The 15957-nt window shown below is 31.2% G+C and overlaps 1 protein-coding gene across 13 annotated transcripts in view; it reads left to right on the top strand.

Moving 5' to 3' along the window:
- LOC100168172 (uncharacterized protein) overlaps positions 1 to 12123 on the top strand; it is a 23269-nt gene extending 11146 nt beyond the window's left edge. For 2 of the 13 annotated variants that reach the window (NM_001162473.1, NM_001162471.1), the window contains 9 exon segments: positions 1792 to 1874; positions 2012 to 2100; positions 3070 to 3465; positions 4210 to 4366; positions 6432 to 6548; positions 7000 to 7107; positions 7304 to 7357; positions 7423 to 7557; positions 11837 to 12123. In NM_001162473.1, coding sequence (NP_001155945.1) covers positions 1792 to 1874; positions 2012 to 2100; positions 3070 to 3465; positions 4210 to 4366; positions 6432 to 6548; positions 7000 to 7107; positions 7304 to 7357; positions 7423 to 7557; positions 11837 to 11862 — 1165 coding nt within the window. In that variant the 3' untranslated portion in view covers positions 11863 to 12123. 13 annotated transcript variants of the gene reach the window in all.
- Positions 12124 to 15957: the final 3834 nt, after the last annotated feature.

Raw genomic sequence — 15957 nt, 5'->3', positions numbered from 1 at the left:
TTAAGAGGACGCTACACCCGCGTGTGTTGTCTCTGTCTTACACACGCATGACATAGCAATTGTCGTTCACTATTCTCAATAGTGAGCTGTTAGTTTTGATACTAGTCAATCGACCTATTATCAAACTTTTAGGTAAGAAAATTATCTGGGTCTTGGCGTGGGCGATTTTTCGATATTTTCATTTTCGAGAAAAATAAGGTTATGTGAAATATCAAAAATTAAAAATGCTCATATCTCGCTTGAAAATTAAAATATTAAAAAATCGCTCACGCTAAGACCCAGACAATGTTCTTATCTAAAAGTTTGATAATAGGTCATTTCACTCTAGTACCAAAACCAACAGCACATTATTGAGAATAGTGAACGACCATTTGCTATGTCGTGCTTGTGTAAGACGGAGACAACACATACGGGCGTCCTCTTAAAAAAAACAATTAAAATAATGACTTTTGTCTATTTCATATTTATTATATAAGTTTTTATAAACATGCCAAAATAGGAAGAATTTGCGTACCTACATAAATTGATTAGGCATGAATATTATGATATAAATCTGATATGCAAAATAATTTTCTAATTTATAAATGGTATCTTCATTTGTATCGTCTTCATTGATTTGAAATTTATTTTAAATATAGTTAAATCAGATAATAATTTTCTAATAACAGATGTATAATATAAATGTTAATGTAACTACCTATTTTGTTAGTATTTTATGGTAAGGAATTGTTTAATATTATGAAGAGATAAAACATAGGTAATGAATGTATATATATATATATATAGTTCATACATCTGCAGGCTTTCAAGTTCATGGCTATAGAATAGTTTAGGTACACGAATATATCAATAATATGACTTGTGTTTATAATTTACTTTATATTTTATTATTGGCTTATTATTCTACGGACTATAGTTTAACATGACCAATTCTTTTTTTTTGTCGTTTCGGTGAACATAATGTAAATCTCATATTTCCGCGTACGTCGGTGCAGTTTCCGTTTTCCGGAGTATAATAGTCAAATATAGTACAGCATAGTATAGTAATCTAATCAAATTACAGTCGACCTTAACGACGCGCAATAATCGTAAATACAGAAGATATAAACAACCGGCAAAAAAATTCAACGTAAGAATAGGCAAGGTTGTAAAATACATATTATGTGTTTTCTGTTTGAAGAGTAAAAAACTAAACAGCGGCGCCTGTTCAAGGGCACACGGGCAAGGCTGACCCTGCAAAACGTCATACGTACCTATACAATAAACACAGATACTACAGATTACTCGTATAATAGCAGACGGTCGAACGGCTCTTGAGTAGCGTAAATATACTATAGCTCATTTCGGTCCAAATATGGTAGCTTGTCCCCCACAATGACAATTTCAAACACGAGTGCATAATATATAATGTACTCGAACGCTATTATTAAACCACTCGATACACAGCATAACATATAGACATGATATGTACTGTATATATACCCACATTAAAAAGCAGTAATTTGCAGGTCCATATAATCTGTATTCGCTCCAAAGATTTTAAAATTTGTACCTATTTAATAATATACAATGGTTACTATTATTATGTAGTTTGTCGTAATTATAGATACCTATGATACGATCGTGCAAAATTTGCCATGAATTATAATTTTTATATTATAAGATTTACTTCGTGCATACTATTACTGCTTAGGCTGTATAGTTTTTAATCCAACTGCATTTTATAAAAAGTTTACCTATATTATATTATATCAATAATTAAGTATTACCGTTTGTTGTGAAATTATTTAGGCATCAAATAGGAGTGAAAGACTTAGCCGCTGGAGATATGTCCGCACCACCCCCGCCAGCGCCACCACCACTGCAATATTCTGGTAATGGAAATAAATCACGTTTATTAAATATATCCATTTATACATAATATGGCTCTATCGTCGTGTGAACGACGTTTAGGTTTTGTTGAGAAAATTCGCAATTTAGCGTTATGTAAATTGATGTTATTTGTTTACAGGAGGAACAACTCAAGGCGGTCCACCTCCACCACCGCCTCCACCAATGTTGCACAGTGGACACATTCCAGCTATTAGAATAAAAACTGAGGTAAATTATTACTATTGTTTAATTTTTCATGTACTTATATACTTTATATTATCATCATTATAATCATAATTAATCGCAAAAAAGCTGAGTACTTATTAATCATTGGTTGGTTAAGCTAAATATTAAATAACTGTTAACTTTTGAAAAATATTTAAATAGGTATCTAAATTATTTTACGTTTGTATTGTTTAACTTTTATTATTCAATAAAATTAATTATAAAATAAATTAGTAGATTTAAAAAGTAAAAAAAAACTATAAACATTAAAAATTAAAAACAACATTAGCCAATTGAATGTGTAGTAAAATATTATTAGGTGCTCACATAATAATAAAATTAAATATGGGCTTATAATATATTGTATATTTACCTTGTATCTGCCTATTTAATAAACTATTGTTCATTGCACTATGTATAGTATGGCAAAAATTGTGATTGTAAAGTGCCATTCGAAATAGGATAAAATGTTTTTTAATTGCATTTATGTGTAACGCGTCTATGATTAAAATAAATATTTATGATGCAATTGTTTACACTTTTTAGTACGTTTTAACCATTTACTAAAACTTTAAAATCGGAACAATAATAAATATGCAGGCATTAAGAATTTACAAACTACTTTTAACTATAGGCATTCGTAAATCATAATTCATAAGTCAAATTATTACAATTTAAACGATTTAGAATGTAAACATTGTTAGATACTTTTTGTTTTTTGATATTAATTATTATATTTAATAGGTAACAGAGCCGCTAGTTTTATTGAATTTGTTAATAATAGAGAAAATTGGTTACCTATTTAACTATTACAAAATGTAAACCTTTATAAATCGTTATATATAATATTAAAATTATAAATATTCATTGTAAATACATTTCATTTTATTGATAAATATTAATACACAACCCTGTATACCTGTAGGTACCTTGCTAAATATTAATCAATATCGATAATCAATTGTTTTTCAGCTGAATGAACCTAGAGAAATACCATCTACCATACAAAATGCAATGGCTACCAAAGACAAAAAACCATTTACGTATCTTCCAGGTGGATTAGACTTGAGCGAGATCAGAAGTCCTCGAATGCAAAGGCGCTTAGAAAGAAATGCCCAGACTCCACCTAGCCCGGAACAAGTACCTCAAAAATCTCCTGACTATCAGCAACAACAAGAGGTGAAACCAAACTTTGAACATAAACCAGTGTGTAACGTGCGACCTGCCTCGGAAAGGGTATGCCTGTTGCCCCAAGTTCAGCATCAACCTCAGCTGAATAAGTCGCCCACTCCTTGGATGCAAAAGGCTGCACAAATTCAACCCTCTCCAGCTCCGTGGACACAAAACAAAAAAGAATATGTTGATCAGGTGATTATTTTTATGAACCTACCTTAACATATTATATGCCGTATTCGATTTAAATTTAAATTCAATTGAAAAATATCATGTGCTGAGCATAATATTATTGTGTTATATTTTTATATTATATTGTGCTCTATAGTAAAGAAATCAAATATCAAGCATTTTTTGCTATTGAAAAAAAAATAATTGCTTATAGATTTTAGTATATTTAGGTAGGTTGGTACTTCCATACTATATTACTTATATATTATAAGGGGTATTGCAATCCAGTAAAATATTTGGTCGTTACAGACTACAGTACTATTACGTTTTAAAAAATATTTTTTAGGCATAATATTATAAATTATAATAATGTATAGGTATTAAACATTTAATCTATTATAGCCAGGATTTTGTATTTTTTTGGTGTTTGGGAGGGAGGGGAGGTTTGCGAGGGATACGGCTGATAATTTGTACTATATGGGAGGCTTTTCTAGTATTCCTCATAAGTTTGGTATGCCGTGGGGCGCAAGTATATAACATTTTAGACTTTTGTAGTAATATCCATAGAAATTACAATTCCAATACGTCATGATTATGTCCTACGTATAATACGTTCTGAGAACACAAAAAGCATTTTTAGATTGTTCTGAAATTTTTAGATGCACTTTCTCAGGCTTATTGATTATTGTAGGAAATAATAAAAAAATTAATAAACATTAATTGTTTCGTATACATATTTTAATTTAATTGTCTAAAATAATTGTTTAGGTTGATAAATCAGAAGAACGAGTTGTACCCGTGCGAGTTGAAATTAATAAACAAATACCAACACAACCATTGAAGAATAATACAAACCACTCGTATGATTCTGAACCGATACAAGGACGTTCATTTAAAGTGCTCCAACAAATTACCGAGCCAAAAGGTGACTATACAAAATTAATTAAGTTATTATATGTATAACTTTATTATTTTTATGAATTAAAACAACCATTTCTGAAGTAGTCAAATTATTAGTAGTATTATTCGTTACAATTTGGTTATTATTTTAGATTCAGAGAGGAGCAATGAATATATTGGTTTTACAATATGTATTTTTTTTGTCTTTTCATCACTTTTTGAAGCAGAACCAATACTTTATTCTTCAACTTTTAGGGTGGTTACCTCATAGCAAATTGGATTTAGTGGCTACTTAAGGGGTCAAAAGTAAAAAAAATAATTATTAAAAAAAGTGGTGACTCATCTAGGTACTGTACAGTAATTGTCGAATGGGTCACTCAATTGATGTGTTAAAATTGAATTCAATACCATTTCAATGTACCTACCTATTTATACGAAAAACAATTCTGAGTGAAGACGGTCTGTCAGCCTATATCGATTATATTTCACGATAATAATATGTTTTTTATATTGCTAGGTATTTAGTAATTTTTTTGCTATTACTTACTATTAGTTAAATTGATTTAATTTTTTTTCCGAAAACATTGCATTTTATTTATATAGATTAATATTTAATTATTATAAAAGTGTATATTTGTAATATCATGTTATGTTATTGTTATTAACTTTTGACTTTTTGTGTCAATACCACCTTGCCATAGAGTAGTGTGAATAGGTTTATGGTACAAATACTAAATAGGTAATATCTTAAAATTAATCTAAATATTTTGAAAATGTAATTTCGTATAGTAAAATGTATAGATAATATACGTAAATGTTTCAAGCTCCCACAGATAATATTTTTAAATTATAACTAAATAACTAACATCGTTTTACTCTTCGTTTAAATATGCATTTTCATTCAAATTTGTAAATCAAATATCTATAAAGAAAAAGTGTGCATAGTTTATATTTTTTTTAGAATTTTTGGTATTAGTATGAAATATTTATGAGGATCTTGTTTGAAATGTTCAATCCTTAGTTTCAAAAATTGAAAATTTTATACATTTTTATTATTTTCTATACACTACGGAATTTTCAAAATATTTAGAAAAATTTTGATTGTCATTCATACCACATTGATATATATTCTAGAGTATAAACGGTACGCGCCACATGGTACTCACAATTGACCTATAAGTTAATAACTATAATATTATAATAATTAATTATAGTCTATAGATTATAATATATTCGATGTTTTTGCCAAAAAATAGTTTAAACGTACCGTACTGTTAATAGAAAATAAATTACTATTTATATAATTTATCATTATATGTAATATACTTAGAAATGGAGGCTGACGCATCATTTCCGCTAAGATATGTTCTTCGTATGAAATGAATTATCATTGAGTTCAAATTTAACACTTCCTTTACAGTTACCTACTCTAAATCGAAACCTATTATACTATAGCATACCGACTTTACCGATTTTTTTTATCCTTAGAACTTAGAAGTGACCATATTACGATGCTTTAAGATGCTAGGTATTTTTCACAAATTATTAATAGCCTTATAGGTAATTAGGAAGTATATGTATAATTCAATACTCATTGTATTTAAGTATGTTTATATAGAACTAAATTATTTATTTATTTTTTTAGATACTGAATCTAAAATCTTCATTTATTTATTTTATTTTAGTTTTATTTTTACAAATATACGGGTTTACCCTTTAACAACTGAAGCTGAAAACAAAATGTAAAAATGCATACATTCTTTATATACTTTTATACTCATTATACATTATTTACATTTTATAAATTATAGTATATAAATTTAAGTAACTACGAAATTGCATACAATATAATATGATACATTTGGGTGTAGACACCAAGTATTCTAAAATAATAAAATTATATTGCAGAATATTAGTTAGGTATACCTAATCAGTAATCATTTTAATGAGTCATATAAACATATTATTTCGCATATTATTTATCAGCTAGTGCCTAGTAGGTATATCGTTTGTTTGACATAATCATTTTTAAATTTATACGAATTCAATAGTCCATTTCTTTTATTCAAGTATTCATTTTTATTTTACAGGCATGCTTTATGATGGTACTCAGCCCTATAACAGCCAGTCTTTACCCTTATCGGAACTCAGAAAGTTGCAGTTAAGTGATGACGACCGATCTTTCATGAACAGGGTTAAATCTCAAGGTTTGTATTCTTACAAAAACTTAATCTAGGCATCCAATAAATAATAAATATCCACAGAATATTTCAATATCTAATCGTTATAGCTAATAATGTAGACACAGAAAACCCAAGATATAGAGGCGGCTCTATACCTTCCAAGATATTCAAAGTTTTGGAAAATAGTGGTAAACATTTATGTTATTATTCGGTGGTGGTAATATATACCTGGTATTATAACAAGCAACACGCTCGCTTTTTTTTTTTGGCACATTTTAGAATCGATTCAATTTCCTAGGTACTTAATAAGATTGTATAATATATGAAATTATATAGATACTTAGGTACCCACTCATTCAACTATTTTTTTTTTTATTAGTTTAAATGTATGTATTCATGTACAATTAAACGGTTAATATTTATATAATATCATAATATATTAATTAAGGGAATTATTTTTGTATACGTTTATCAGTTGACGATGATAAATTTTTACACAACGAAACGGACCCTCGTTACAAAGGTGCGTCGATTCCATCTAGAAGCTTTCGAATGTTGCAAACATTAACGAACTCTGCACCTGGTAAAAAAATGTTAAATCAAATCCCTATATATGTGATTGTCAAGAGTTTATCTACTAACGAAACATAAAAAATTGCCGTGATATATTTGGGCTACGCATTAGTATATAGTAGTATATGTCTATGCTTTGAGCTTTGCTTTAGTATACATTTTTGGTTTGATTTCTTAAATTTAATATTGGTTTTTAAACTTTGCAGTTCCGATGGATAGCAACTACAAACAATCGGTACCGATAAACAATTACGTATCAGGTAAAAACGAATTTTAACGAGTCGTGTCGACATAATATTATACAGTCTAATGGATAAATTTTTAGTAGAACCTATAGAATCCAAAATGTATGTACCACCGTCAGAGAGACCTGTCGGCTCAGAACCGCATAAGTATACCGGTGGCTCTATACCATCCAGATCATTCAGGATGTTACAAGCTATGACTGGCCAAAATAACGGTAACATTTCATAGTTCAACACTTTATATTTAACTAAGGCGTTTACCTAGTATTAATGAAATCAGGCGATCAAATATATGATACAATTTTATTACCCAAGTAATATTTTAATTCCATATGTTATATCTTTATGAAAGTTATAGTTCATAATAATTTGCCAATTAATGTGGCGTTTATGGGAGAATCGCTTACATAATTATTAATTAATTCCTAGTACTTTCTTCAGTTCTATCGTATTATTTTTATCATATTGTATTACTAATTATTATGAAAGCATTTACACCTTTATATTGATAATTTATGTATTATTTTTAAGGTTTTTTTATGCGAGATTAATGTAATTCGAATCATCGAGTTAATAGTTGTCAGTTGATAATAATAAATGAGTTATAATTATGTAGTCATGCAGAAGTAAACTACTTCATACTGACAACAACCATACATATTTTTTGTTGAATTATACAAACACTGAAAAATAACTAAATACAATAAGATATCTATTTATTTTAATTTTTAGTTTATGCCTAAATGGTTTTTCATCTCAGAAATATATACTTAAACTTAATTTTGTGATTATTATAATTTATAAACTATTTTTTAACTCAAAAGGCAATCGATCTCTTAAAATGTTGAAGTGTTTTACTGAATGATTTAATAGTTTATAAAAATATACCTAATATTTTAATAATCATAATTCATTGTGCAATTTTTAAAGTGATTAACTTTGTATAATATTAACGACTACATTATTATAGTAATTTTATATTTTATTTTATATGCCGAGGAATCATACGAAATTAAATTTAGAGATATTGGCGTATTAACAAAGATTTAATAAGGTTAGGTTAGGTTGTGTAACGTCAAAAATAATGTCGTCTAGTTGAGTAAATAACCTAATAAAACGTTTCAGTTATACGTTTATAAGTTTATATACATTTTTTTTAATTTGCTTTTAAATGTTTTTGTTAGTAAAATGTATTAACATTTTTAATAATATTTGTTGTAGAAATATTTTAGTTTTATCACTGAAATATAAAAATATTATTTTAAACATTTTTTTTTTGTATGTGTGAATTTATTTTAGTAGTTAATTGCTTTTTGATTTTGAATAATATTTGTTTTTTTTTTTATTTATGTGCATTTTAAGAGTTACATTATATAGGTACTTACATATAGTTATGTTTGTAAAGTTTATTTATAATTTTAATATTGACCTTATGTATTTAAATTTGTTTTTTTTTTTAATAGCCTAACTAAAATAAAAATAGTTAAACTTTAACGCTGTTTAATAATTAATATTAATTAACTTCGTTAGTAACAATAAACTGTAATTAACATCAACGAAAACACTACACCACATTAGCCATTCTGCCGTCGTTAACGTATAGTTATGTCCAAATATAATGTTATATTTTGTACCTATACTGTCATTAAAATGTTGTTTACGTAATATTTTTTTAACGATATTTGCATAATCTTGAATACGTATTATGTGTGCTCGTGGGCGGTGCCGCGGTGGACATTATACATTTATACAGTTTAATATACAAACATAACATATATCGTTAAATAATGAAATGTAGTTTATGCATTGATCATCAAATGTCTGTAATAGTTATAGTATATTGTGCAAAAAAAAAAAGAAAGTCAAATTGTGGAACTCGCACCAAGGACGACGTTCTAGTACTGTGAATTGCGATTAGCATGCTCGGCCGTTATTTTTGTTTTTTTGTTTTGTTTTGTAGAAGAAGAAGAACAACAACAACAAAATGACTTACAAAACCTGCAATCGCATACCCCTTATCCTTTTCTCTGTCCCGAATTTTGGCAACATTACAATTATCTAAAGGAATTTCACGACTGGCACTGCACCGGTTCTGAGTCTGTGACAGATCAGCAACAATACCACGAAGACCACCAACAACAACAATATCACCACAACCCCCACCACCAACAACAACAACAACAATATAAACAACAACAACCCATAATACAGCAATCGGTGCAGACTGGCGTCGCGTCGGCGGCAGAAACCACCGTGGCGTATGCCGGCCACGTGTTGAACACCATCGCCGAAGAAGAAGCCGCCGACGACGAGAACGTCTGTTCACCGTACAGCGACGATACCGACTCAAGCGACTGCGAAGTGACGGTGACGGTGAAATTGCCGTCGAAGAAAGCTGCCGCCGAGACAAAGGTGGGTGGGGCAGTACAAGAACAGGCGAAGGCTAGTTCGCCGGTGGACTTTTGGCAGCAAATTAACGACAGTGCAGGTGTGCCGGCCGACACGTCTACGTCGGACAGCGGAGACGAGTGTTCGGATGACGGAGAGCCTTCGGACGTCGTTTGTCAGCCGGAGAACTTGCTGCAGAAGCCGTCGGGCGCCGATTGTCCTACGGAGAACCTGTTGCACAAGCCGTCGGGGGTCGTTTGTCAGCCGGAGAACCTGCTGCAGAAGCCGTCGGACGCCGCTTGTCCACCGGACGACGAGGAGGTCGGCGACTGCCGCCAACCGTCGGATCGCGAAGACGATGACGCCGATTCGGGCATCACGACGACATCGTCGGCCGACATGGCGAGCCGACCGACCTCCGACAAAGACGTGATCGATAGTGGCAGAATCGAAGGCGTCAGCGTCGGTTCAAAGAAATACCAAAGAACGTGCACGCACTCGCGACTCTTCGATTTCTTGCAGCGCGACGACGACGATGACGACGACGACGACGACGATGACGGTGCAGACTCCAGCAACGGTGCGAACTCCAGCAACGGTACGGACGGGAGAAACAAACCGCCGCAGTCATGCACTTCCGGTTATTCATCGGCGGCCACCACACCGTCCACGCCTTCGGCGGTCGGCAGGAGCCGGACTTACGAATCGGATTTGGCCCGGACGGAATACGACAGTTACTACAAGAGTTGGGAGTACGCATGCCCATACTTCGGATACGATATACTGCCGTCGAAGGCGTTCAAGACCATCGTGGCGGCCTGCAAGTCCCCGACTACTGCAGCCGCGGGCACCACCACCAGGTTCAAGTGTCCCAAAATTCCTAACGGAGAAGACGGATCTTAAACGCGTCTCTTCCCCGTCACTGCATCCCCTGCCCACGCACTTTTCATTTCTCTCGTTTGGGTTTTTTTTTTACGATTTTATAAGGTATTATATAGCATACGCGTTGTTTGGAGTCTGTGAACGGTTGTTTTCTCTCTGCAGTTTATATCTCATTCTATCAGCTCTGTCTTGCGAATACTCTCTGTGTACACTTTTATCATAATTACTTTGACCGTCAACCTCGTTTATCTATATACATTATACACACAATGCACCTACCGAAAATTACGTACGATATACATTCGACACTGCACGCGTGTGTAAAAAAATATAGGTACCTATAACTAAATTGGTACACTATCTGCACACAACATACACAACACCGACTGCTGCTGCATGTACACCACTCTTGTGGGTGCCCCGCGACGACGCACACCTGCAAATAAACGAGGTTGTGGTGCGCTGCAATGATATGTATATTATAATATTATACTATTAAATAATATTATACGTTATATATAATATATTATATTATAATGCCGTCCAATTTGCAGACATCAATCGTGACTCTGTAAAATATTATATTCACCACCCTCCCCCCCCCCCTTGAACAACATATCCCGTCTTCTTCTTAGCTCTGTGCTGCGTTAACTTCTTCACAGTTGGGAATAACATTATTATTATTATTATTATTATTTTATTATATAACTCCACCTTTTGGAATATATACCGTTACAAAGCGTATATACGTGTTTATTAACTTTTTATGTATAAATATTTAATTATATTTATACACAGTCGTTGGTCTAAAGTATCAAATATTTGAACGTCTCCGTTTCATTGGAATATAATAATAAAACAATATACATTGAACGGATGTATATTTAGATTTAGTTTTTAATCTATTATGAACTAATTATTTTACCGTTATAATAATATACGAAACAAAAGGTGTAGTTTTTTTGTATTTTGTTTTCCAAGTTTTTGTGTGCTGTATACAGTTGTTGCTAAATGTTTTACTGCAGACAGTGTTCCAAATGCCCGGTAGACGTTGGTTACATATTCGGTTAATCAGAAGTTCCAGTCTAGACGTTCGAACGACCTGTTAATCTAATAATATATTATATTATATTATATTTCGTCACCGGCAACGTTTGGGACGCTTTGATTTTTTTGTAATTAATTTACACATTTTTAACTAAGACTTTTTTTTTCTTTTCGCAGGTAATTTAGGTGAATCTGACTTCTGATTTGGAATGACGATAACCACAATCAAACTGCTTTTACGTTGAATGATTTATATTTGTACGGTTTACACATTTTTGCTATATTCATATATGTATAAATAATTTTAACTATTTAGTATTGTAGGTAAACTGAATTTACATTAACACATAATTCTAGCTTAATATATTATATTTATGTTGTCTATATTATAAAAAAAATAAATTGTAATAAAAACGGATAAGTTTAAAACCATGAATAAAAATCGTCTACACAATTGTACTTAAGCGTGTTTCGTTTGTGATGTGGTTGTTCGGTGAACGTGCACGTTGATTTGCAAACAAAAAAACCAATAAAATTCTCGAACCAATGTACACACCGCCATTATTATTAGGTCAGTCGTTGAAGACGCAGACCGATAATGGGTACGCAAGACGATTCAGTGGTGCGTAGGTTGATATCGAATAATATGTAAATAGCATAATATTAGTACACATCTATAATATTGTATTAGTGTCTTATAAACTCATAGTAAAATTTATTAGTAGGTAGAAAAACATAATATGTGCAATTAGTAAACTATTGCGAAGGAAATCGTTTTATGGGGTGGCGGCGTGTTCAACATGGTATTTTTTTCTATTATTAACAAATCGTCATTTAAATAATCATATTATAATATGGTACCTACCCACCTGCTACCCAATCGCAATTTCTGGTGCATTGCTCAAGGAACACGCACGAATATAGCCGACTTTAATAAGCGCCATTGTAAACACGCCCGCGGTAGACCAGCTTTAACCCATTTAATAATAAAATATTGCTGTCCAAACGATTTGCAACAATAATAATGAGCGAAATGTTTTGTTTTGATTCGCCGGCTGTACAACAACATCGCGCTACAAGTAGGTAACACAATAACCGTCTCAACAGTTTCGTGTATCATCTAAATTTTAAATTATAAGTTAGTATAAGTATGTTACTATATATATACAGGGTGATTCACCAAGCATGTTCACCCCTTTTTATTTTCAATAATTAATGTAGTTAAATTTTTGGAATTTTTAAATATACTAAGAAACAATAATATTTTCGAACTTAAGATTTTTTTGTATTATACTTCAAGATATGACAGGAGTGCCCTGTCGATATACAAACTTCTCTTTTTCAAACGAGAAGCCTGATATTCTACTGTAAATTATTTAGCGGATAACATTTTTGAAAATTATGACGTATCAAAATCAAAATTCTGGCGAGTCATTTTGGAGTTAGGTATTATTAACTTTGTGTACTAAGGATAATGGGTTTGGAAGATACAGTAGTTATGGTGAATTCAAAATTTTAATAATTAATATTGATCTATCAATTTCATTATAATTTGTAAAAAATAGCTCAAGTAGAATAAATACTAGGATCCTAAAATATTAAATCTACATATTTTATATTTCTGCAGTAAAACCATTTTTAAAGACTATAATATTAAAACGTTTATAATAACTCAGAAACTACTAGTTCGAGTTTTCAAAAAAAATATCTTTTTATTAATTTAAATTAAAAAATTGGGGAGGGGGGGTGGTTAAATATATAAGTTTGTATGTCCAGTCTCTACTGAACAGTCTTTAAGTGTACCTTAAAGTATACACTTCTTGAGATTTGTTTGTATTATAATACAAAAAATCTCAAGAATTCGAAAATGTGGTCTTAAAGCATATTAAAAAAAATGCCAGAATTTAAATAAATATATTATTGAAAAAAAAATTGGGGTGAGCATGGTTGGTGAACCATCCTGTATAATCGCTGTAATGCTGTACATAAAAATATACACGCGTTTAAAGTTATTAGACCTGCGCATACAAACACACCACACACACACACACACACACAGACGCCACACATTCGTGAAGTCACTGGGTCAAGTCTCTCGCTCACATGGCGTGGGCCGAACAGGTATTATTCATTATAATACGGTGCTTATACCCGTCGGGGCAGACTTATTGCATAACGACGACGACGACGACGACGACGACGAGACGTCGAAAGCGTTAAAAGACAGCCGCAGTATGCGCGGAACGAAGAGTCGACTTGGCGCCACGCTGCCACGCAGTTGTCAATGCGGTTGTGGTCAAAGGTATAGGTATTTGAGCCTATATCTAACCAGCTCGGTATAAAAATAGTAACTCGCAGGTCAGCGCAAAAATATCACTACGGGTAAAAATTTACACGAAACTCATATTTGGTTTTTCTTTTGCGCGCGCTAGAAATGTTTAATCTTTCGACCGCCAAAGCCCGTACTTGCAGCAGTTGTTGTTGCTGTTGTTGACCGCACGGCGAAACTACTATTTCATACAGTGGTTATATAATATACCTTTAATAGTGGATCGATTCATCGCGAGGCTGCCACTGCACAAAGATGAGAAACGTGGTAAATATTATATATTTTTATGAATAGCTATTACATAGTTTTTATCAATATTTAATATTATGGCTGTGTACGACTATACGAGTGGATTACCCACGCGATGACATATCGTGGAACACTTAACTTGCTAAACAGAACACGGGTTCTAGTCTAAATAGAAGTCTTTATAATATTATATATACCTACTTAGATAATAAAATAATATACTGTTCAACTGTATTACAATGGTAGGTACCTATACAAAGTACATAGGAAATTCAAGTTAATTGTCATTTGTCAGGGATTGGCGTATCTTAAATTGTTTAGATTTAATCATTTTCAACGTTTAACAATCTTGTTTCAAACGATAATGTACTTGTATGACGGTGACATATTTTATTTATATTAATTAATGCAACCAGGTAGTAGGTATAGGCGATACCTATATATAGGTTATATGTTCTAGCTATAAGTACTATAATGTATAGGTGCTATTATTGTTCTATGGTGTTATTGCTTAGGTATCATAATGAATAATGATACCTGCTACTATAAAAAGTAATAAATTACATTTTGAGCTTAGTGATAACTGATAAATGTATTGATTTTACAGTGTTATAGTTTTTTTCTCTATGTAAGCACACGACAATATAAGCAGCCCATAATATTATAATGCTTTGATTTTTAACTTCAGTATCTTTTTATTAATAGGATTTCAACAAATACTTTACTATGAAATAATGTTATTTATTTATTTAATCCAATTATTATTTATTACATGATAAAATAACTTTATGTTAACTATGATAATAATATGCAATTTAATAATGATCTGAAAATTGTTTTTTCATTGTTATTAACATATATATGGAATTGTTTAATTGTTGTGCTATAATAATATGATTCACAAACTGTATTAGGCTGAAATGGTTTTTCAAAAAAAAATATTAAGGTGGAAACGATAATTGAACATTTTTTTGTTTTGGAGGAACGGGAATACAAAAATGTATTTGGGAACAAGGTTTTTTGATGAAAAGGACCATATCCATATTGTATAAAACACGTTCTTATATAACTAGTGCAACTTTATGTCATAATAAAATATAAATATCATCACAATTTTGATTAGGTAACTACATGGTTAAGACTTTATAGGACACTTATTAGGCCTTAAGTAAACAGTAATATTGTACGAAATACGATTTGAGGATGGTATCTATATTATATGATAAATTTACTTTCAATTTTATTTGCTTAAATATATTTTATTCCAATTGCAATAACGTTTAAAAATATTATTGCCATTTGCTAATTGCAGAATAGCAATAGGTAGATAGTATACTAATATTACTAATTTTATTAATCAAGAACAAATACTTTGAATAATAGTTATGAGTGTTTGAAAACACAGATAAAATAAATAAATATTTTAGGTTTGGTGTAAGGAGACTAAAAAAATTTGGCAATGTTTTTATTGACAAAAATATTATAACCCTATGAACCCTATACATACGTGTTAGAGTTATCGGGTCAATTCTACATTTCTACTTAATTGTTAATAATACATTAATACACATAATAATATGTACCTACTATATTCGTATAACAGTTGTACAAATACCTATTACTACTATACTCTGGAGTCTGGACCGTGTTCGTATAGGTTGTTAACTGTGTTTATATACTTACATTTACAATGGATATTGTACAATTTTATATATTGTAT

The sequence above is a fragment of the Acyrthosiphon pisum genome, chromosome A1, assembly GCF_005508785.2.
Source record: "Acyrthosiphon pisum isolate AL4f chromosome A1, pea_aphid_22Mar2018_4r6ur, whole genome shotgun sequence".
NCBI classification, from domain to species: domain Eukaryota; kingdom Metazoa; phylum Arthropoda; class Insecta; order Hemiptera; family Aphididae; genus Acyrthosiphon; species Acyrthosiphon pisum.
Note: the sequence above shows the minus strand (reverse complement) of the source record. Positions and strands in the feature narration are given on the sequence as shown.